General features: G+C 41.6%; 1 protein-coding gene across 3 annotated transcripts in view; it reads left to right on the top strand.

Moving 5' to 3' along the window:
- Positions 1-22711, top strand: part of Axdnd1 (axonemal dynein light chain domain containing 1) — an 84430-nt gene that overhangs the window by 32163 nt on the left and 29556 nt on the right. For all 3 annotated transcript variants that reach the window (XM_076941393.1, XM_076941396.1, XM_076941395.1), the window contains exons 13-17: positions 1402-1503; positions 2769-2932; positions 7012-7084; positions 9283-9517; positions 21803-22004. In XM_076941393.1, the coding sequence (XP_076797508.1) occupies positions 1402-1503; positions 2769-2932; positions 7012-7084; positions 9283-9517; positions 21803-22004 (776 nt within the window). The remainder of the gene's footprint in view (positions 1-1401; positions 1504-2768; positions 2933-7011; positions 7085-9282; positions 9518-21802; positions 22005-22711) is intronic.

Genomic DNA, 22711 nt, shown 5'->3' with positions numbered 1-22711 from the left:
GTCCTTAGCAGTCAACCTCTCTTCTAGTAAAAATTCCTAAATTCTCCCACATTCCTCAAAACAAAACAACAACAAAACCCATAGTCATGTCAGTCACAGCAACAACAAACCTCCTGGCACCAGCTTCTGTCTTAGTTGCTTTCCTTTTTTTTTTTTTTTTTTTTTCTGAGACAGGGTTTCTCTGTATAGTCCTGGCTGTCCTGGAACTCACTCTGTAGACCAGGCTGGCCTACGAACTCAGAAATCTGCCTGCCTCTGCCTCCCAAGTGCTGGGATTAAAGGCATGAGCCACCACTGCCCGGCTGCTTTTCTATGGCTATAAGATACCATGACCGTGGCAACTTAGGAAAGAAAGTATTGAATTGGGCTTATCATTTTAGAGGCTTAGAGTCCGTGATGGTGGAGCAAAGGCATGGTGGTAGGAATAGCTGAGCACTCTTCATCCTGATCCAAAAGCAGGAGGCAGAGAGAAGGTACACAGGGACTTGTGCTAGTCTTTTGAGACTTCAAGCCTGACCTCAATGATACACCTCCTCCATCAAGGCCACACCTCCTAATCCTTCCCAAACAGTTTCAACAACTGGGGACCAAATGTTCAGACCTTTAAGCTTGTGGGAACCATTCTCACTCAAACCAGCACATCTGTCACACAGAGGACCATGTCATCTGCAGTAGGGACACTTTGACATCTTTCTTTTATTTCTTCCCTTCCATTACTGTTCTAGCAAAGACTTTATTCACTATATTGAATAAGGGTGGTGACAGTAAGCACTTTTGCCTGATTCCTGAATTAGTTTATGTTAAAATTGAGGGGATGTGTATATGTGTGTGTGTGTGTGTGTGTGTGTGTGTGTGTGTGTGTGTGTGTGTGTGAAAAGGAGGTACTAACAGTGGATTGTGCAGGGGTTGGGGGAGGTTGTCTTGGGCATAGTCTGCCCACCATCCAGGGCTTTCTGGAACCCAGCTCTCTGCTTGCTGCAGGAGCACTGTGGGTTCAGCAGTGTACTATTACGCCAGCTTTCCCCGGGTTCTTGGTATCTGAAGTCAGGCCCTCACATTTATCTACTGGGCTGTATTTTTATTTTTCTTGACAATTTTCAAGTATTCTATCATTATCTTTGTGAAATTCAGAAGCTTTTCTCTCTGTTAGGATTAGTCTGAATTTTCTTTATCTGGATAACAGCTGGTGGTCTTCCATCTTGCCCATGAGTCTTGAGCTGTCATGTACTTCTGATTCAATAGTTTTAGAAATATATAAATTTATGATGCAAATTACTTAATTAGTTAACTAGGAAATTTTGATTGAAGTAATACTGATGAAAATTGATACTAAAACTGTTAAAAGTAAATTTTAGTGTTTAAAAATGTTTTAGGTTTCTGATTATAGCACTTTTTTTATAGGTAATTGAAAGAAATAGAGTCATACTAGCTAAAAAGCTCTACCTTAGTGAAAAAGGCTGGAATAAATACGCTAAGCACTTCATTATAATGCTGTCAACTAAGGTAAGTCCAAGTTTACCTAAGGCATGAGTAAAGCGATGTACATGTTATGTGTTGAAGCCATGGGATTGGCTTTGCCAAATCTATAGATTCTTAAGTACAGTTCTATACTTAATGCTTTATTTTGGGTAGAATGAGAAATATAAGGGAAGGAAAAGGGGGTTTTAATTACATTGCCGTCCACTGCAATAAAAAATATACCTAAGTCTATCAACACTCCAGAGTTATTAATTCATTAGTGTTAAAGATAAAATAGAAGTAAGAGGTGGTGGCTGGGTTGTGATCATGACTGTGACCTCAGAACTTAGGAGGCTGAAGCAGGAGGATCACAAGTTTGAGGTTAGCCTGGGCTACAGTGAGAGAGAAGAGAAAGATGAGGAGGAGGAAGAAAAGGAAGAAGAGAAAGAGGAAGAAGAAGGAGACATTACTGATACATTCTTAAATAATTTTATGAGAGAATGTATTGATCTCCAATGGAGAAAATAAATTGGCACTTAGTGCATTTTTCACCAAGTCAAACCACTCCCAACCCATGAGCCATTAGACTCCCCTCCTTTTTGAACATAGCACACACAGATTTATTTAGGAAATTTGAGAAAGAACTCTGGAAAATAGGAGAGGCTCTGAGGAAAGAACACCTTCCATTCATTTGACTATTTTTGTTTAATATTTATTTTTAAATTTATGTATGTGTGTGTGAATAAATGTGTGCATAATGTGTAAGTTTGTGTACCGTGTGTGCAGGTGCCCTCAGGCCACTAGAGGGCATTAGATCCCCTGGAACTGCAGTTACAGGCAATTGTGGTTCCTAGCACCACGTGGGTGCTAGGAACAGAACTCCAGATCAACCCTCTGTAGATATTCTTAACTACTGAGTCACTTCTCCAGCTCCTGTCACCTAACTGCTAAAATAATCCTCTATCTAGTAGGGTCGTTATTTTATGGATAATAAATATAAACTTTAGATTAAATAATGTCACTGTCTAGAATTCACATTTGGTTCTGCCTGGCTTTCCAGTTCCTGTCCTTGCCTGTGCAAAAGTCCTGTGGGGAAACTAGGTTCATGTTGCAAAGGAAAAATTCTTGTTCCCAATAACATGCAGCACAGAAAACCATTACCAGAATGGTGTTTAAGAAAAAACATCTTCTCAACCTTTGACCCACTTCCTGTGAATTCTTTAAGTAATTCACTATTAATAAAGTCCTGGTACATGTCAATCAATGTTTGTTACACCAATAAGTGAATACCTTGATTCTGTGCATTTTAGGACACTGGAGATCTTGGAATGGTGGAGAAGTTGACAGAAAAATGGAAAAAGTTAGTGAGCAAATTTAAGCAGGATGTGGAACACACAGAGGAATCTACAAAAGAAAAATTACAAACTGTGAAGGCTGGGATCCTCAAATGGCAGCAGTTTTTCAATAATAACATGTGGGTCTGCAAGAGTCTTGCTTTTCTGATTTTATTACATTATGTTTGGTAACTCAGCCAACCCCATCATTAATTACTAACACAGAGTTTGGGGGAGGTAAGAATATTCATTACTAGGCCAGAGTGATGGTTTTCTTTCTTTCTTTCTTTTTTTTTTTTCAACTGTAAAATAGGGCAGTGTTTTATTTTCCTTTACACCTTAATAAATACTTCTTAATGACTGCACATGGGGTAAGGCTGCATGGTCGTTCAGAAAGGTCACAGTGATGGTGTTTTCCTGATAGCATGTAGTCTTCCATAGTGAGTGGAATGACTTGTATAATGTCACTGTCAAACCAGCAAGACTGCATTTATACACCCATCGTTTTCAGGATTGTTGGTAACTTGGGCATACTTTCCCCAGATAACCTTGCCTCCTTGTATCACAAGGCCCAACTCGCTCACATTCACTTCAGTAACTGTACCTTTGGTGATCACACCCAGGGTTGTATATAATGGGGATGATGGATTCTTTTTCACACCGAGTATAGGCAGGCAAAAGTCGCTTTCAGCTCAGGGTGTGTGACGTGGGCTTGTTTGAAACGTAGACCCATTGGCCTAATGAACCTTTCATATTTAGGTGGTTTTCTTGTAAAACCAGAATGATGGTTTTCATACAGACCTTGAACACAGGTCCTTTCCAGGGTTAAGCATCTGGGGGGTCCTCCTGACCTCCCTGCCAGGCTGCTGCTGCTTTCTTTTAACTCCACTCTTTGATCTGCCTCCCTCCCTCCTTCCCTCCCTCCCTTTCTCCCTCCTTCCCTCCCTCTTTCCCTCCTTCCCTCCCTCCCTCCTTCCCTCCCTCCCTCTTTCCCTCCCTCCCTCTTTCCTTCCTTCCTTCCTTCCTTCCTTCCTTCCCTCCCTCCCTCCCTCCCTCCCTCCTTCCTTCCCTCCCTCCCTTCCTATGGGTCTTCCTGCCTGCCCTCACAGACTATTGGCCTATACAGTCATAGGGCAGTGGGAGCTGGGGGTTGGGAAGCCCTATGTTTAGGTACTGTGAATAAACCACACTGGGACCACCATCAGGAAGCAGATCAACTTTACTTAGGGTAATTCAAGGCTTACAAAGTTTTGGGGGACATCCAGTATGGGCATTGGCTGGGGGCTTAGGGTACCAGGAATGCCTCATTAGCATGGGGAAGCATTTCAGGAATCTCAGGTGCTGGCTGACCAGGTTTTGTCAGGAGAAAGGAAACTGATCCTATAAATTAGTAGAGGTGATCACGGGAGCTTAGAATACCCAGACAGGTCAGAGAAGGAGAGGACCCAGCCAGGGTGCCTTATTACCACTTCCCCACCCTCCCTCCCTCCCTCCCTCCTTCCCTCCCTCCTTCCCTCTTTCCTCATCCTCTTTCCTGTTTGTATTCCTTCTTCTTCCTCCTCTTCTTCCTTCTTCTTCCTGCTCCTCCTTCCTCCCCCTCCCCCATTTCTAGAGCTGCTTGCTGATCTCCATGCTCCAGCTCTCTCTCTTCTCTGTCTTTCTCCTGTCAGCAGCTATTGGGCGTTTCAGGTCACTTGCTCAGTTTTCTTTCAAGCTGTAATAAATGCTCATCAAGCTTCAGAAAGGACATTATTTTGTTGTTTAAAAATATTAAACAAATAGGCAGGCAGTGGTGATGCATGCCTTTAATTCCAGAGGCAGAGGCTTATGGATCTCTGAGTTTGAGGCCAGCCTAGTCTACAGAGGAAGTTCCAGGGCAGCCAGGTTTACACAAAGAAACCCTGTCTCGAAAAATAAACTATTAAACAAATAATAAATAAAAATATAAAAGAATAAAAATAAAACCAGAAAAAACAAAACAGAAAAAAAACAAACCAAAATAACCCCCTCCAGCTTTCTCCTTGTACTTGTCAGAGAACTGGAAGAAGCTGAGACACCTCATGGACTGCTGCCTTAATTATCCGCTAGGCTTCCTGTCTGTTCCTATAATGTTTGGCAGTTGTACTAAGCAGGAAATATATATATATATATATATATATATATATATATATATATATATATAATTTTATATTTTATTTACATTTAAGATGCCATCCCCTTTCCACATTTCCCCTCCCTAGAACACCCCGTCCCATGCCCCCCCCCTTTCCTTTTTGCTTTTATACGATTTTTTAAAAATGTTAATCAAAGGATTTATAAGTTTGGTATTGCTCAATCAGAAGCGTAACCCAATACCCAACCTAGATATAAAAACTATCTTTGACTGGTGGAGACATGTGAACATCTGCCTCCATGCCCCCTCTCTCTTTCTCTCTCTCATCACCTAGCTTCTCCTCTTCTTCATCTTCTCTCCTTGCTCCATCTCTTCCTCTCAGTACTCCTTCCCACTTAGCTCCTCCTACATATCACTCTTCCTGTTAAAGTAGAACTTTTCTCTCAAAATACAATTAGAGCATACTTATTCCTAATTGTACCAGTGAGGTACAAGATAGTCCTAATACCCAGTCCATCATTCTGTTGACTAACCAGAACCTCTGTCATCTCTTCTAACTAAAACACTTACTTTTGATCCTGGCTGTTTTGGCTTTAGAATGAATGTCAGCTGAAAACCATCTACTCAGATCTTTTCTCTCAAAGTAAATAGCCAGGATTAGCTATGAGACTATAGGTTTTCAACCCCATCAGAAATCCAGAATGACTGAGTTAACTGAAGTTATGGGAAGCACTAAACATAACTTCTAAAACTTAGCCAATTTATAGAGGCCGCTGAACACCTGAAAAGCCCCTATACTACCGAACATTGGAGCATCAAATCTTCAGCCTTCTGGCCCAGAATCATCTGACAGACCTTAGTGATGCAGGATTATTAAGGGCTGATTACTCTGTCTAGGTAGATATAATCAGTCGACTATTCTGCATGTGTGTCCTTTTCTGAACAGTAATTTGTCTGTAGATGGAGAGAGGCAATTCTTGCCTAGTGGCTGTTACCACACAACTGGAGTAACTCCAAGGATGCTCAATTTCTTCTTAAAATCCACGACAGGAAGCTGTCAGGAGCAGACAGGTCTCTAATCAAAATAAACAATATAAATATTTGTAGTGTCAGTTCTATGGACTTCTGATGTTTTGAAAACCAACTATCCATGTAAGGTAACCTGGACTGTTGTCTGTTCATTCCTCTCAGCTATTTCTAAATAAAATATGGAAAACACCCTAACAATAAACTCATAACCATGAATTTGCTATAGTCCCTTAACTCATAGGTTAATCGTCCCAATCAGTTAAAAAAGTTAAAAAAGGGCTGGGTCTAGGCCTTGTATTCCTAAATGTGTTATACAGGCACAATGCCCATGAGAGTATCAATATTCATCTCATTTTTATATTAATAAGAGGCTCATACCAATGAAAACCTTAAATTTGAGATCAAAGTAAATTTTGTACCATTTAAGAAATTATAACTTCATCTTGATAATAATTATACAGATTTCTACCAATAGGTTATGGCTATGCAATAAGTCCTAGCTAATCCCCCCTGTTCCAACAAAACCACTACTTGTCCCTAGAAAGACAGACCATTATTAACCACATTAGTCCCCCAAGCTCAGGGAATAGGGGCGCTGACTCTTCTTTAACTTCTTCAAGCTGATTAAGGGTGTTGAGATTTTAGAAGAGGGGTGGGGGGAAGAGTAAGTTGATAAGCCTCTGATGCTGTGTCTTCACTGAATCCAGATGGAATTCCAGGACATCAGAGGTTTGGGCAGGTCTGCTCAGTATATTTGATGAGTAGATACACCAAGGCTGTGTATTCCTAAGCAGGAATTCTTATGAACACCTCAGTCTTGGTTTATCAAAATGAGAGCTTACTCTTTAAAGAGATACTCTGAAGGTTTCAAGCCCTACCGTAACTTCGTAGTTAGAACCAGAAACTTGTTATTTCTAATTGTGAACTTGAAGAGGAAGGCCCATGAGGAGAGAGGCTGAGCCCGGAGGCCATGCTGAAAGACTGCAGAGGTGAAAAGCTCACGCTGCTGTTCACGTGCGATCTTGGGGTTTTCTCTGCGTATGCCTCCTTCCGAGACCTTTCTTGTTCTTCTTCCAGTGGAAAAGATATAATCCCTAATAAGAAAAGCCCGTACGCTGTAGCCCTTAATGACTTCAAGGAGTTTCAAAAGGTAAGACTTTCTCAAAACAGTCTGGTAGTTCATTGCCGGCAGAGAATGCCAGTGCCAGCTCTCACCCACAGCCGAGCCACGCGCCAGCCTTTAAAAGGCTGTGTCAAGGGTGATGAGTGACACAGAATAAGGAAACAGCCTGTAAAACACAGTTAAACATTTTTCAGTTCTGTTTCTGATTTGCGGGCTGAATGAGCTTAGGCTGTGTGGTGAGAGGACCTCTGACCCTTAGTCAGACCCCATTTACACATCATTTCTGCTCCCCTTGAATATAGCTTTTGTAGAAATGACAAATGAGACTTTTAAAACTAATTAATTCTTATAAAGCATGGGAAAATACACATAACATAAAGCTTTGCATTTTAACCACTAAAGTGTATAGGCCAGTAGCATGGCCCATAACCACACCACTACATGTGCCAGCTTTCCAACGGAAGTGCTACTCATAAGACAGTAACTGCTGGTGTTTGCTTTCCCTCAGCACCCAGCAAGCATAATTCTACTCTCTGTGAATTTGATGATTCTAGTATTTGTCCATTATGAATGGCTAATTTCCCGCAGTATATTGCCTTCAAGGTTCATTCATGTTTCAGGATTGACTCCCTTTTTAAGGCCAAGCTGTATTTTATTGTGTATGTGTAACATACACAATGTGTATATATATATATATATATATATATATATATATATATATATATATATATATATAGTGTAATATACACAATAAAATATGTGTATATTACAGTTTATGTGCATATTATAGTTCCACACATTATTAGGATGATTTTTTTAAAGTTTCAAGCTTTGAAAATAAATTATATTAATTAAGTCACCATTATGATAGCCAGGGATATGTTATAATACTACTGAGACTGACACATGCAAGGCCCTTGTTCAAGCCTTAGTAACACACACACACACACACACACACACACACACACACACACACACACACACAAATATATAATGACATTGAATTCATGTGGGAAAAAACTCGTGGGGGGGGGGGAGTCTGGCGGCGGGGACAAAGTCACAAGGGCCGGCGGCAGGGTCCTGGGCAGGCTTCCCACACTGCCGGCAGAGGGTCCCACATTCACACAGCCTCTGCAGGCAGGCTGGCAGCTGCATCGGGAAGGTTCAGGGTTCCAAAGGCTGGGAACCTGGCGGCAGGCCCAGGAGACACGTGGAGTCCAGGAGTTTCCCAAAGCCTTTATTGTTCATGGCTTGGTGAATGGGAGGGGGAAAGGGGGAGGAAATAACTTAATTAGCTATGCCCCCCGGCCTTTAGATAACTCATTAATATTTTAATCTCTGGAGGTGGAGACCTGTTAATCACGCCCTCTGCCTGTGCCCTACATGACTGAAGGTGGCAGGTTAAATGGAGATTAGACCTCCTGTCAGGAGCCTGTGTTCTGGGGGTGTGGCCAAACACTCACAACCCAAGAACCAGGATACCCTTCCATGGCCTGACAAATTCATGTAAGAAGGAATAGCAAATTCATAACCTAGTGAAATCTCATGCAGATCTTAAGAAATGATTTGTATGTGTGTGTGCTTTTGAGATTAGGACTTGAATGTCCCTATCTGATCTTGAACTCAGGATGTGGCCAAGAGCACACTGGAGTCACTCACAGCACTCTTGCCTTCTGGTGCTGGGATTACAGATGCACACCACCTCCTCCTCGTTTGGAGTGACTTGACTTAGGTCAAGTAATCATCTTAGGAGTGACGGTGTCTAACTTTCTATATGCAGGAAATTTTAGGGATTTATTTGGCAGTTTTGACATGTATAGATAAAACCGAAAAGTACTTTATTAGGAATAATAATAATTCTTATTTAGTTTATTAAATACTCTGTCAGGCTGAACATACAATCCACACATGATCTTATTCTCTCTGACAGCTCAGGATGGAGGTTTAATGATCTCCACCTCACACAGTCCGAAGCTGGAGCTTAGGAAGGCAGTTGACAACAGTCGTCAGAGTGAGCAGTTCAGTGTCTCTAACCCCAAACTCTTACAATGACCACAACCCAGGAGCCTCCAGAATGCCGGAGAGTCATGGAGGATAGATGCTTGAGGCAGACTTTGGTTAATAATAATAATGTGATATAATAAATCTAATGATATGAATTCATATTAAATATAATATAATAATAGATACAATAATAATACTATTCTCTCTGCTTCACTTTCTAGATGATGGATGAGGAGAAAGAGAAGTTTACAGGAGATTTTCTGTTGTCCAGATATGACACTCTCAAAGTGATTAAACGCCTACAGGAAAACTGGACAGACATTGGGTTCGGGATACTTAGTCGCCATAAAAGTATGGATGGGCTGTTGCCCCCAGAGCACGAGTACATGGAGGAAATGATAAAAACCATAAGCAAATTCTACAGAGAGTACGAGATAAGAATAAATGGTGACCACGGTAAGCAAAACAAGGAAAATGAAATTTCTTGGCAATGTAAAGAATCTTAATAGCAATCACAATGTCGAATACCATTAAAATTCAAAGAGTTCATTAGAAATGAAAGTCTAAAATTTAAGTTTGAGCTGTCACAGTTTTATTAAGCAAAATCAAGTACCATTTTTACCATTTTTCTGAGATATAGTTTAATATATAACATGATCCACATGTTTAAAGTGTGAATTCAAAATACACAGGCTTGTGCACCTATCACCAGTTGAGTTTACAGAATGTATTACACTTTACTAGGAGTCCCTCATCCTGTACCTCTCACTTCCTACCCTTCCTCCTCATCCCTACCCTACTTCTAGACCTACTTCCTGCCCCATACAGTTCCATGTGGGCTTTCATAGGAATGAGAAAGGTGTCTTGTACCCTTTCATGCTTCTTTACATGGCATCATGAAGTTTCTATCTGTATTTACAGCATATACCAATCTTCTATCCTGCCCTCCCCTTATTTTGAGGCAGGGTATCTCTATGTGGCCCTGGCTGTCCTGAGATGACTGTATAGACCAGACTAACCTTGAACCCCTGTCGTCATCTTCTTCTTCCCCTTCTCCTCCTCCTTCCTTTTTAAAGATACGACTTAGCCTCAAACTTGTGGTCTTCATGCCTCAGCTCCCCACGTGCTGGGATTGCAGTCATTTGCCACCATGGCTGGCCTTCATCATTTCTATGACCAGATAGATTGTATGAATACACCTGATTTTGTATATATTCTCAACTGCAGATAGACATTTGGGTCTGTCCCTCTTTTCTGTCTTCATTTCTCTTGGAGGGAACGCTTGGCTATTTGACTCTGTGTTTGGCTTTCTGAAGACTGCCACACTGTTTCTGAGGTAGACACAGTTGTATGTTCTCAGGAGCAATTATGAAGTTCTGACCTTTCTGCTTCCTTGGTACCACTGTGGCCATCACACCATGACAGTGAGTATGAAATACTGTTTCATCGTGGTCTTGATTGGTATGCTCCTGATAATGAAGGATACCAAACTTTTTTATGAGTCTTCTTAGCCATCTGTCTACCTTCTTTGGGAAAGTACCTTTTCAGATTTCTTGCTTGCCTGTATGTGTGTGTGTGTGTACATGCACATGTGTGTGTGAGTGTGTTGTCTGTTTACGATTAAGTCGCAAGAGTTCCTTTATTCTAGGCACAAATCACTTTTCGGGCATGTGAATTGCAAACATTTTCTCCCATTCTGTCGCCTTTTCAGTTTTGGTTGGTTCTGCTTAGATGCATGTCTGTGCACCGCATATATGTAGGGTCTGCAGAGGTGAGAAGACAGCATCAGGTCCCCTGGAACAGGTGATACTGAGGGCTGTCAGTTGCCATATGGGAGTTGAACCTGGATCCTCTGGAACCATTTAGCTCTCTCACCAGCCCAAGCCTCCTATTTCTTTGTTGAGTCATTTTGTAACACAGGAAACTGGAGTAAGCGGTTATTGCTTTGTTTGGTCTTCTACTCTGGCTTTGGACAGTGCGGTGCTCTGTCATTGCGTCTCTGTGTTTATCATGTAGCTTCCTCGTGGGTTGACCTTTTATTAGTATAAGATCTTGTTGTCCTCCTTCTAGACAGGAGTCTATAATTTTGCGCACATGAAGTGTGGCTGTCCGTGTGTACAGAATGTGGGGAGCAGATGGTGTCCAAATGCATCTGGATTTCCAGTGCGCTCCCTCAGTCCATCCTGTTCCCACATGCAGTAATACTTCATGTGGATTTCCAGTGCGTTCCCTCAGTCCAGTCCTGTTCCCACACGCAGTAATACTTCATCTGGATTTCCAGTGCGCTCCCTCAGTCCAGTCCTGCTCCCACACGCAGTAATACTTCATGTGGATTTCCAGTGCGCTCCCTCAGTCCAGTCCTGCTCCCACACGCAGTAATACTTCATCTGGATTTCCAGTGCATTCCCTCAGTCCAGTCCTGCTCCCACACGCAGTAATACTTCATCTGGATTTCCAGTGCGTTCCCTCAGTCCAGTCCTGTTCCCACACGTAGTAATACTTCATCTGGATTTCCAGTGCGCTCCCTCAGTCCAGTCCTGTTCCCACACGCAGTAATACTTTATCTGGATTTCCAGTGCGCTCCCTCAGTCCAGTCCTGCTCCCACACGCAGTAATACTTCATGTATCTGGCTCTTTCGGATTTTTCAGGGAGAGTTATTTGATGACTTGTTAACCCTAGTCAGAAACCAGTAATTATTTTAAAAGTCTAATTAAATTTTCAGCTTATTGACTATATGCTATGTAAGCCAGCTTTCCCACTCTGGCCTAGATTTTGTCCCCCAAATGCATATAGTAATCTCCTACAGGGAGCGGCTAAGTCAGAACTCTGAAAACTACTTTTCTAATAGAACCAAGAGCCTTCTGAAAATGTTCCAAGCAGGAAGCGGCACTATTGTCAATACAGCAGTACTATTTTTATCAGAGATCTATTCCTCTCTGTACGGTACCTACGTGACTAGTACTCACCTTTTAAAATATGACCTCTGAGGAGTTTTTGTCATCTCTCGGACAGTTAGCTGTTCAGATCCTTTAATTACTGCTCACGTTATACATTTTCCTTCTTCAACTTGTGCTTGTGAGATGACATGCTCTCAAGAATGTTTAACTTTTAGCCCTTAGGTAAGCTAATAGCAGGAGATGAAAGGGGCCCTAAAAGTGGGATATATCCACATCCATCACATTAGGTATTTTTTGGAAGATGGTGATACATCTTTTTCCACTAAGAAAGCGTGGATGCAGGGGAGCCAGCTCAGCGCTTTCTGCATCGCATGAGCATCTGAGTTCACATCCCCAGCACCCAGGTTAACAAGCTAAGGATGGTGATGTGTGCTTTTAATCCCAATGCTGGGCTCCTCCAGGATCCCAGGGCTTGGCAGCCAGTCTGTCTAACCAATGGTGAGCTCCAGACTTGGTAAAAGACCCCATCTAAAATATGCACGTGGAGAACAATTGAGGAAGGTAACTAGTGTCAATCTCTGGCCTTTACATACACACATAAACACAGGCAGACACCACACCACACATGCACATTCCATACATGCACACACATGTGTATCTGCACATGGAGAACGGGTAAAGCCTAGTGCCGGATGGCTTACTGCATACTTAAGTGGGTTTTTCTGAACCCACCAATGGTTTTATTAATAACAAAATCTGGCCAGTACTCAGCCCTCTGCCAGCACAGCAAACAACACTTGAATATACAGAGACAACCTTCACACAGTGTACATAAGGTTACTCCAACACAGACCTCTACCAAAAGTTTACTATTAATTTTCTATGAAATTATTTCAGGATATTAAAGAGGATATAATTTTTTCAAACCCATTCTGTGAGGCCACTCTTACTGGGTTGCAAAGCAGGAAACAATTTAAAAAGGTCATATTCTTAGTAAACATATTTGTAAAAATCCTCACCTGAATGCTGTCAATACAAACAGCACATTAAAAATAGTTTTATTAGGGCTGGAGAGATAGCTCAACGGCTAAGAGCACTGACTGCTCTTCCAGAGGCCCTGAGTTCAATTCCCAGTAACCACAAGTGGCTCACAGCCATCTGTAATGGGATCCAGGGCCCTCTTCTGGTGTGTCTGAGACAACAACAGTGTACTCACATTAAATAAATAAATAAATAAATAAATAAATATTTTTTTTAAAAAAAAGTTTTATTTTTGTATTATTTTTAGTATCCTGACTGCAGTTTCCTCTCCCTCCTCTCCTCTCAGTTCCTCCTCCCAACCAATGCCCCCCCCAATCCACTCCTCCTCTGTTTCTCCCTGATGGAAGGTTCCGTTTCTTTAGCTCACTTTCTTGAGCCCAAGTTTGTTGATTCCGTGGGTTTTTCTGTTTTGTTTTTTATTTCTTTGTTTTTTGTGTGTGCTGTTTTTGACCCTTCTTGTTCCTACAATCCTTCCTCCCCTCTTCAGCAGGATTCTCCAAGCTCCACCTAATGTTTGGCTGTGGGTCTCTGCATCTGTTTCCATCAATTGCTGGGTGAAGCCTCTCTGATGACAATTGCAGTAGGCACCTGTGGTGGTTTGACTATGCTTGGCCCAGGGAGTGGCACTATTAGGAGGTGTGTCCTTGTTGGAGGAAGTGTGTCACTGTGGAGGTGGGCAATGAGACCCTCTTCCTAACGATGTGAGAGCCATTCTTCTCCTAGCAGCCTTCAGATGACGATAAAGAACTCTCAGTTCCTCCTGTGCCATTCCTGCCTGGATGCTGCCATGCTCCTGCCTTGATGACAATGGTCTGAACCTCTGAACCTCTAAGCCAGTTCCAATTAAATGCTGTCCTTATAAGAGTTGCCTTGATCTGGTGTCTATTCGCAGCAGTAAAACCCTAACTAAGACAGCACCAACCTATGAGTATAGCAGAACATCACTAGGAATATTTCACTGACTTCTTTCCCAGGTGTGTTTGGTTCTGTACTAAGTCTCCTGGCTATCCAGCCTCTCGTTTCTAGCCCTTCAGGCAGTGTGTCAGGGGTGGGCTCCCTCTCAGGGCATGGGTCTCAAGTTGGACCAGTCATTGCTTGGCCCCTCCCCTACTTTCTGTGTCACCTTTACCCCAGCACACCTTGTAGGCAGGATAAGTTGTAGGTTTAAGGTTTTATGGCTTGGTTAGTGTTATTGGAAGTCTTTCCTGGTTACAGGATGACTTCCTCTGTTTCCCCCACAACTAGGAGTCTTAGCTAGGAACACCCTCATAGATTCCTAGGAGTTTCCATTGCACTAGATTTCTAGCTCTTCCCAGAGATGCTCCCCAATTCCAGTTGTCTCTCCCAGCACTCTCTTCCTCCATCCTCCCCACACCTGATCCCTTCTGTTCCCACCTCTCTCTCATCCACCTGGGATTTCTATTCTATTCTATTCTATTCTATTCTATTCTATTCTATTCTATTCTATTCTATTCTATTCTATTCTATTCTATTCACAGTGAGAGTCATGCATCCCTTGTTCTTTCCTTGTTACCTAGCTTCTCTGTGTCTGTGCATTGTAGCTTTACTGATAATACTCACTTATAAGTGAGTACATACCATGCTTGTCCTTCTAGGTCTGGGTTACCTCACTCAGGATGATCTTTTCTAGTTCCATCCATTTGCCTGAAAATTTCAAGATAACATTGTTTTTAACAGCCAAATAGTATTCCATTGTGTAGATGTACCACATTTTCTTTATCCATTCTTCAGTTGAGGGACATCTAGGTTGTTTCCAGTTTCTGAATATTACAAATAAAGTTGCTATGAACATAGTTGAGCAAGTGTCCTTGTTGTATGGTAGAGCATCCTTTGGATATATGCCCAGAAGTGGTAGAGCTGGGTCCTGAGGTAGATTAATCCAAAATTTCTGAGAAATTTCCATAGTGATTTCTAAAGTGCCTGTATAAGTTTGCACTCCCACCAGCAATGGAAGAGTGTCCCCCTGCTCCACATCCTCACCAGCATGAGCTGTCACTGGAGTTTTTGATCTTAGCCATTCTGACAGACGTAAGATGAAATCTCAGAGTCATTTTGATTTGCGTTTCCATGATGGCTAAGGATGTTGAACATTTTCTTTTAAGTGTTTCTCAGCTGTTAGAGACTCCTCTGTCAAGGATTCTCTGCTTAGATCTGTACTCCATTTTCAACTGGATTATTTGATTTGTTGATGTCTAATTTCTTGAGTTCTTTATATATTTTGCATATCAGCCCTATGTCAGATGTGGAGTTGGTGAACATCTTTTCCCATTCTGTATGTTGCCATTTTGTCTTTTTGATGATGCCCTTTGCCTTACAGAAGCTTTTTGGTTTCATGAGGTTCCATTTATCAATTGTTGATCTTAGTGCCTGCATGACTGGCGCTCTGTTCAGGAAGTTGTTGTGTGCCAGTGCATCCAAGGCTATTCTCCACTTTCAGACTCACTGATACATGCCTGTAGTCCCTTGGGAAGGGGATATAGAAATATTGTTTGAGCCCAGAGGTTTAGGGCTAGCCTGGGCTATATACAAGAATGACTCAACATGATCAAGTGCAATTCATCCTGAGCAAAGGTGGCTCAACATGCACAAATAAACCTACCACATCAACAGAATGGAGGGCAAAAGCCTGCGACCATCTCAGCATATGCAGAAAAGGCACTTGATAATTCCTCATAAAAACAGAAGGCATATGTTTAAATAATACAGGCTATGTTATAAAGCCAACAATTACTGTTTTAAACAAAATCTCAAATGTTTGATTTTACCAATAAAGACTTAGGAGCCAGATGCTGGGGTGAGAAACTGCTAGCTCAGAGAGGCAGAGAAAGCACCCAGCTGACCTTGCTCCTCTGCCAATGTCCCCAAAGCAAGTTCTTCTTCTCCACATCATCTCAAAAATATTTCAAACTGAATGTCCTTCCCATCTACTTCCTGTGTGCCTGTCTGTCCTCCTGGCTTCCTCTCACCCTCTGTGATTTTTTTCCTATGTTCATTCTCTGTCAACTGGTTGCTTATGCCACCTCTTAACCTATGGTTGACTTTATTTAATCCTGTTAACAGTTTTCAGACAGAGAGCTCTTGGATTAAAAGCGTGTGCTAGGGTTTAGTCACATGACAACTAGAAACAGGTTTTCCCAGTAAACAACACAGTCTCTGGTCTGGTGTGATCAAATACCCTGCAACAAACCATTGATATTGTATTGAGACGGACAGCTGAGGTTTTCTTAAGACCTGTAGCACACAGTGATGCTCACTTCAACCCAACACAGTGCTGGAAGCCTAGCTAGAGAAGTAAGTTAAAGAAGGAGATCGATGCATTTAGACTAGAAAGAGAGGAACTCAATTGTCACTGGTTGCTGGTAACATGATCTGTCTTAGGGTTTTCATTGCTGTGAACAGACACCATGACCAAGGTAACTCTCATAAAGGACAGCACTTAATTGGCACTGGCTTACAGAGTTCAGAGGTTCAGTCCAATATCCTCAAGGCAGGAAGCATGGCAGTGTCTAGGCAGCCATGATGCTAGGAGAGCTGAGGGTTCTACATATTCATCCAAAGGCAGTTAGGAGAGGGCTGTCTTCTGGTTCTCTTCCAGGCAGCTGGGGAGAGGGTCTCAAAGCTTACCTCCACAATGACATACTTTCTCCAACAAGGCCACACCTATTCCAACAAGGCAACACTTCCTAATGAAAGACCCCTGCAAGGGGACCCTCACTCAAGTCCGGACCTGCACCCCCCAAGGACACACGAGAGACCTTCTTGATGCAATTGCAGAGGAGGTTTAATAGCGAGGGCCCTCGGGCCGGAACATATCTCACGCAGGAGATAGAGGTTCTGACCCAGAACCCAGGAAATTTGGGATATTTATGGGTAGGGGTTGGGGGGAGTGGGAAAATTTGGTGCGCTTACATATGATTGGATATTTCAAACATCAGCAACTTGCAGAAGTGGCTACGTGCGAGCTGGCAGATGACTAGTTATTTTGACCATGAAACCTTGGACTTCTCAGAAAGGGGGAGAGAAAAGTAAACACCAGATGGCCCATTACTCACTTGGGCTTGTCTGGGCACGTCTTAGCATGCCTTTTCATTTGGGTCACCCTGTCCCTGCAGGGGCTTAATATTTTTATTATGACTATATTTAACAAATTGTTGGTGGTCTTTGCTGACCATGAATTTTTGTTATTGTTACGATGCTGCTTTCAAATTTTGTTCTCATACTAACAGTGTTACTTCGTGGGCCAATCATATGCAAACACCACATGAGCTTATAAAGAGAGCACCCCCAAGGACTCTACCACAAAACTAATAGAGATAACAGCTTCAGGACACAAAAGCAGCATAAAATTAGTAACACTGCTGCAGCTCAGTACTGAATCAAACAGTAACTCAATTTCTAGGTACTATAAAAAGTAAGAAAAAAAATACTCGTGAGTACATTTAACCAGAAATAAAAGATCAAAATTGAAAACCACTAGATTTTGATGAAGGAAATTAAAGAAGACATAAAGAAATGGAGATATGCCGGGCAGTGGTGGCGCACGCCTTTAATCCCAGCACTTGGGAGGCAGAGGCAGGTGGATTTCTGAGTTCGAGGCCAGCCTGGTCTACACAGTGAGTTCCAGGACAGCCAAGACTACACAGAGAAACCCTGTCTTGAAAAACAAAAACAAACAAACAAACAAACAAACAAAAACAACAAAAAAAAATAAATGGAGACACATCCCATGTTCATAGATAAAAATTAAAGTGAATAAGTGAATATAAAGAAATGGAAATGCATCCCATGTTCATGGACAAGAAGAATCAATTTTTTTTTTTTTAAATCCATGTTACTCAAAGTGATTCACAAGGTCAGTGTGTGGAAATATTAATAACATTATCTAAAAAAGTATTTTTAAAAAGCCTAAAATGTATATGGAACAACAATAATAAAATAAAACTCTAAATAAACAAGGTAGTCCCAAGCAAAACCTTTAAAGCAGGAGTCATTATATTACCTGACTTCAAAATATCTTACAAAATTATTGTCATTTAAATTAGGATGCATAAACACTGTAAGACCTCAGCCCAGGAATCAGAGTGGTAAAGGACAGAAGCAGATCTCCAGGACTTTTTTCTCTTGAAAGTGAGACTCTATCCATTAGACAACTCTTCATCTCCCTCTCCTCCCTAGTTTCTGGCAGCCACAGCTCCACTCTGTTGCTAGGAATCTGACTGTCCTTGATACCTTAAGGTAGTGTTTCTCAACCTTCCTAATGCTATAATCCTTTAATCCAGTTGCTCACGTTGTGGTGACCCCCAACCATAAAATTATTTCAGTTGTGGGGGCTGGAGTGATGGCTCAGTGGTTAAGAGCACTGGCTGCTCTTCCAGACGTCTTGAGTTCAATTCCCAGCAACCACATGGTGGCTCATAACCATCTATGGTGAGATCTGATGCCCTCTTCTTGTGTGTCTGAAGACATTGACAGTGTACTCACATGCATAAAGTAAATAAATAAATCTTTAAAAATATTATTTCAGTGCTACTTCGTAACTGTAATTTTGTTAGCTATGAATTGTAATATAAATATCAATGTTTTCTGATGGTCTTAGGAGACCCCTGTGAAAGGGTCATCCAGCCCCCAAGGGGTCATGACTTACAGATTGAGAACCGATGTCTTAAGGTATAGGGGAAGATAGCTCAGTGTGTGTGTGTGTGTGTGTGTGTGTGTGTGTGTGTGTGTATTTTACTTAGTTCATGGTCCTTAAAGTTCATCCATGCTGCAGAATGCACTGGGGTTTTCTTTCTAAGACTGAATAACAGGGTATAAATTCATTTCTCTCAGAGGAAGACATCAAGGTCACCTGGCTGTCATGAACAATGCTACATGGAGATGAATACCCAAATGCTTTTGGTTTTGTTTTCAATGTATACCTAGATATGTGATTGCTTGCTTGGATCACATGGCAGTTCCATTTTTCACTTCAAGAGATTGCCTGCCACATTGCTAGGGCAAGGCCCCCACCAAGCAACATCGTTGCTAACACCCGCCATTTCCTGTCTTTTTAAAAGTAGCTATCCTGCACTGGTTGGCTTTTTATTAACTTGACACAAGCTGTAGTCATCTGGGAAGACGGAGCCTCAGCTGAGGAATTGCCTCCATCAGACTGCCCCATTGGCATGTCTGTGTGTGCAGGTCTCTTTCCTCCTCCTCCTCCTCATCCTCCTCCTCATCTTCTTTTTTTCCTTTTTTTTTTTTTTTTTCTTTTTTAATTAAGTAGGCTTGGCTGTCCTAAAAACCAATATGTAGACCAGGCTGGCTTTAAACTTAGAGATCCTCCTATTGGGATAAAATATGTATCACCACACCCAGTGCTGGTTATTTCTTTATGACTTTAGTCTGTGATTGAATAGTAACTAGCTTTTCCCTTTGTGTATTTGGAAAAAGACCTTCCTTGTCATGTAGCTACTTCCTGTATTTATGTGTCCTCCTTTTCTGTTTCCCCTCTTTAATATTTCTTACGGTAGTGATTGCTGCAGATTTCTCCTAGTTGACGTTTTTTTTTTTGTTTGTTTGTTTGTTTGTTTTTGTTTTTGTTTTGTTTTGTTTGTTTTTTTGTTTTTTGAGACTGAGTTTTACTCTGTAGCCCTGGATTTGTTGATGGGGGGGGGAGGGGGGTTTGCCAGGTGGCCTCTAACTGAGAGCTTCTCTCTCCCCACTGTGAGCACTGGAAGTGTATGCCACTCTGCTTTTTCTTCTGTTTAAAGGTCCTTTGTCTTCATTTCAATTTATTGCTTTTATTTTCAGTCCTTGGGTTTATAAACTTTTAAGAGTTTCTAGTTCTTTACTAAAATTTTCCATTTTATCATTTAATAATACCGGTCTTTTTATTCCCAGTGCTAAGGGTCAAACAGAACCTTGTACGTGCTAGGCAGCTGCTCTGCCAACAATCCTCATCCTTAACCCCTAAGAACTTCAAATGTTTAATAACTATTAAGATTTAAAACTGTGATAATTGGGCCACATCTATTTCTCTATTTCTTTAGGTCTCTCAAAATCACTTCTGTTTTTGTCATAGTTTTGAGCCAGTTCTTTTTGTGAGCTGTATTCTGACTAAATACTGACACTATGTATCTGGGAAGTTCTAGAGATGATCTGAGACTCTGGTACCAATTTTAAGTTGTTCTTGAGTGTTATAGCACCCCTTCCCCATAGCAGGCCATTTGGGGCTAAAGACTACTTTAATTTAAACAGAGACTGAGTTGAAATAAAGCCTGTCTCTAGTCACTGCAAAGATGAACCTATCTGTAATCCGAATCCACCATATTCTATGTGGTGTTTTAGGGGTTCAGTGGAAGCCGTGTGTTTACCAGATCACCTCCTCCTCCACTTCCTCCTCCTTTTAAAAGATTATTTTATTATTTATTTTACGCATGTGAATTCACTGTCATTTTTTTTTAGACACAGCAGAAGAGGGCACTGGACCCCATTACAGATGGTTGTGAGCCACCATGTGGTTGTTGGGAATTGAACTCATGACCTTCTGGAAGAGCAGACAGTGCTCTTAACCTCTGAGCCATCTCTCTAGCCCGACTATCTGCTTCTTAGTAGATTCACTGATGAATGGGGTGCAAATGTTTCCATCAAGAATGCAATAAAAAGCTGGCTTGTGGTTACTTCTCTGTGTAGCTCTAAGAAGGCAGTGCTTTCACTTAAAACCAATATCAGACACAGAGAAGGTATTTTTCTGTGATCTCACAGTGAAGTAATCTACTAGGTTAACAGTAGGATCCAGGTTCTGGTCTTCAGGGGACTTTGCGGTGTAGTTGGTTGCCATGGCTAGAAACTGTGGACTTTACAAAAACTAGTTTGCTGACCCAGAAGTGGATTCAGACCCTGTCTGCTCTCACCTGTCATTAACTATCCCAGAGCGAAGTTGCCTATCATTGCTGTTCTCTTCAGAGAGAAGACTCTAGCCAGTCATTTTTGGCTGGGATTCTCCATGGAGAAAACAAGAAAGCTAGAATATGAACTCACCAAACCTTCATCCCACTGGATACATTCCCCAGTGAATCAGTAAGAAGCCAGGAATGTTCAAACTGACTTGAGAAGTCTTCATCGTTTTACTGTACAGAGTTTATTTGCTATTTATTTAGAAATTGAAGGGCTCTAGTATCTTAAACTAGGCAAATGTGGCTGTGACAGGCCTTACCCTTCCTCCATTCCCTCTGCCTTGCTAACCCTTTAGATTGCATTCCTAAAGCTAGCCCTCAAAGTCTATTCCCTTATTTGTCCACTTCCTCCTCTTGAGGCTGACTACCAAGGTCCAGCTATCAAAGTATTGAAGTCCAGCAATCAAAAGCTCCCTTTCGCTCATCTGATTAACACGCCCACTTAAAATGAACACCCCATTCTAACACTGGGTTTCCCTTTTAACCTTTATAAACTGCCATTTTCTTATGTACCACATCTGTCTCCTCTCTATCTAGAGGCAATACTTTGTTGTGCTCCCCTCCAAAATCCCTCCCCCTCCTTGTTCCTTTTCTCCCTTGCCCTCACCCTCTGTCTCCTGTTTTTTGTCTCTAATTCCCTACCCTTTGTCCCTCTGGGGCAAATACATCTTTGTGCTGAAAACTTGGTCCTTGGGTGTTTTGTGTGTCTCTCGAGGTTCTCTGGTAGATGATAGACAAGAGAAGGTCTCTCCTCACCTAGATTATATACTCTCATTGTTTCATTATAATGAAACAATGGTATCACAAAGAGTTTGCTAATATTTTTTTCTCTCCACTTTCCTAGGTATCTCCAAAGTTCTTCCAAACTTGGTCATTTCTTTAGACATGTGTGTTTTCAAGTTAGAAAACTTCCTAGAATATTCTAAAATACCCCTTGACGAGTGGCTTGAAATTGATGAAAAGATTAATGAAATGAAGTTTCAGCTGGAAGCACTGTTAAACATTATTGGTTCGGTTCCACAGGGCATGGAGATGGATTCTGGCTCGTAAGTTCCCAGGCTTTTCTCCTTGGGTGGATGTTGCTGAAGCCCTAATATAATGTTTCAGTGTACTTATGAACGAGGGCAACTGTAGTCAACTTTAAAACATTCCTTTCATTCTTCTCAAAAAGAAGCTTTGAATGGTATAGTGGAAAGCTTCCTGTAAGTCTCATGAGTTAGCAGCAGCTGGACTGCTTATTCAGAAGAGGTTTTGTTTACAGTCTGGAAGCTGAAAGTCTTTAACAGCATGGCGCTGACTCTATAACAAATGACATCGTGGCATGTTCGAAGGAGGGTTATCACCTGGAAAGCCAGAGGGATCCAGCTGGTTCTTTTCCAGCAACTCCCTCTTATAGGAATTGCCCACAGTCTCCTGAGAGCACCCCAGTAACTCAATCACTTTCTAGTAGGCCCTATCCCTTAAAGGTTTCATGACCATGCAAAAAGCTAAGCTTTCAAAACTTTGAGGGGGAAAAAAAGCCAAACAAACATAGACAAACAATACAACCTATTTAGGCGATATCCCTTCCCCCACCTGTATCCTTAACCAACCACTAATAGCTTTCCATCTCTTTGCATTTCTCCCTTATAAACACTTCACATGAAAAAAATACTGTCTGCAAAAATGATCAGTCAAATACAAATACCCACTATCCAAATACAATAGTATTAAAAAAATATCTTGTAAGTGCCTCAATATGGTGGTTTGAATA

The sequence above is a fragment of the Arvicanthis niloticus genome, chromosome 10 (genome assembly GCF_011762505.2).
Source record: "Arvicanthis niloticus isolate mArvNil1 chromosome 10, mArvNil1.pat.X, whole genome shotgun sequence".
Classification (NCBI taxonomy): domain Eukaryota; kingdom Metazoa; phylum Chordata; class Mammalia; order Rodentia; family Muridae; genus Arvicanthis; species Arvicanthis niloticus.
The sequence above is the reverse complement of the archived record's forward strand: the minus strand, read 5'-3'. Positions and strand labels throughout refer to the sequence as shown.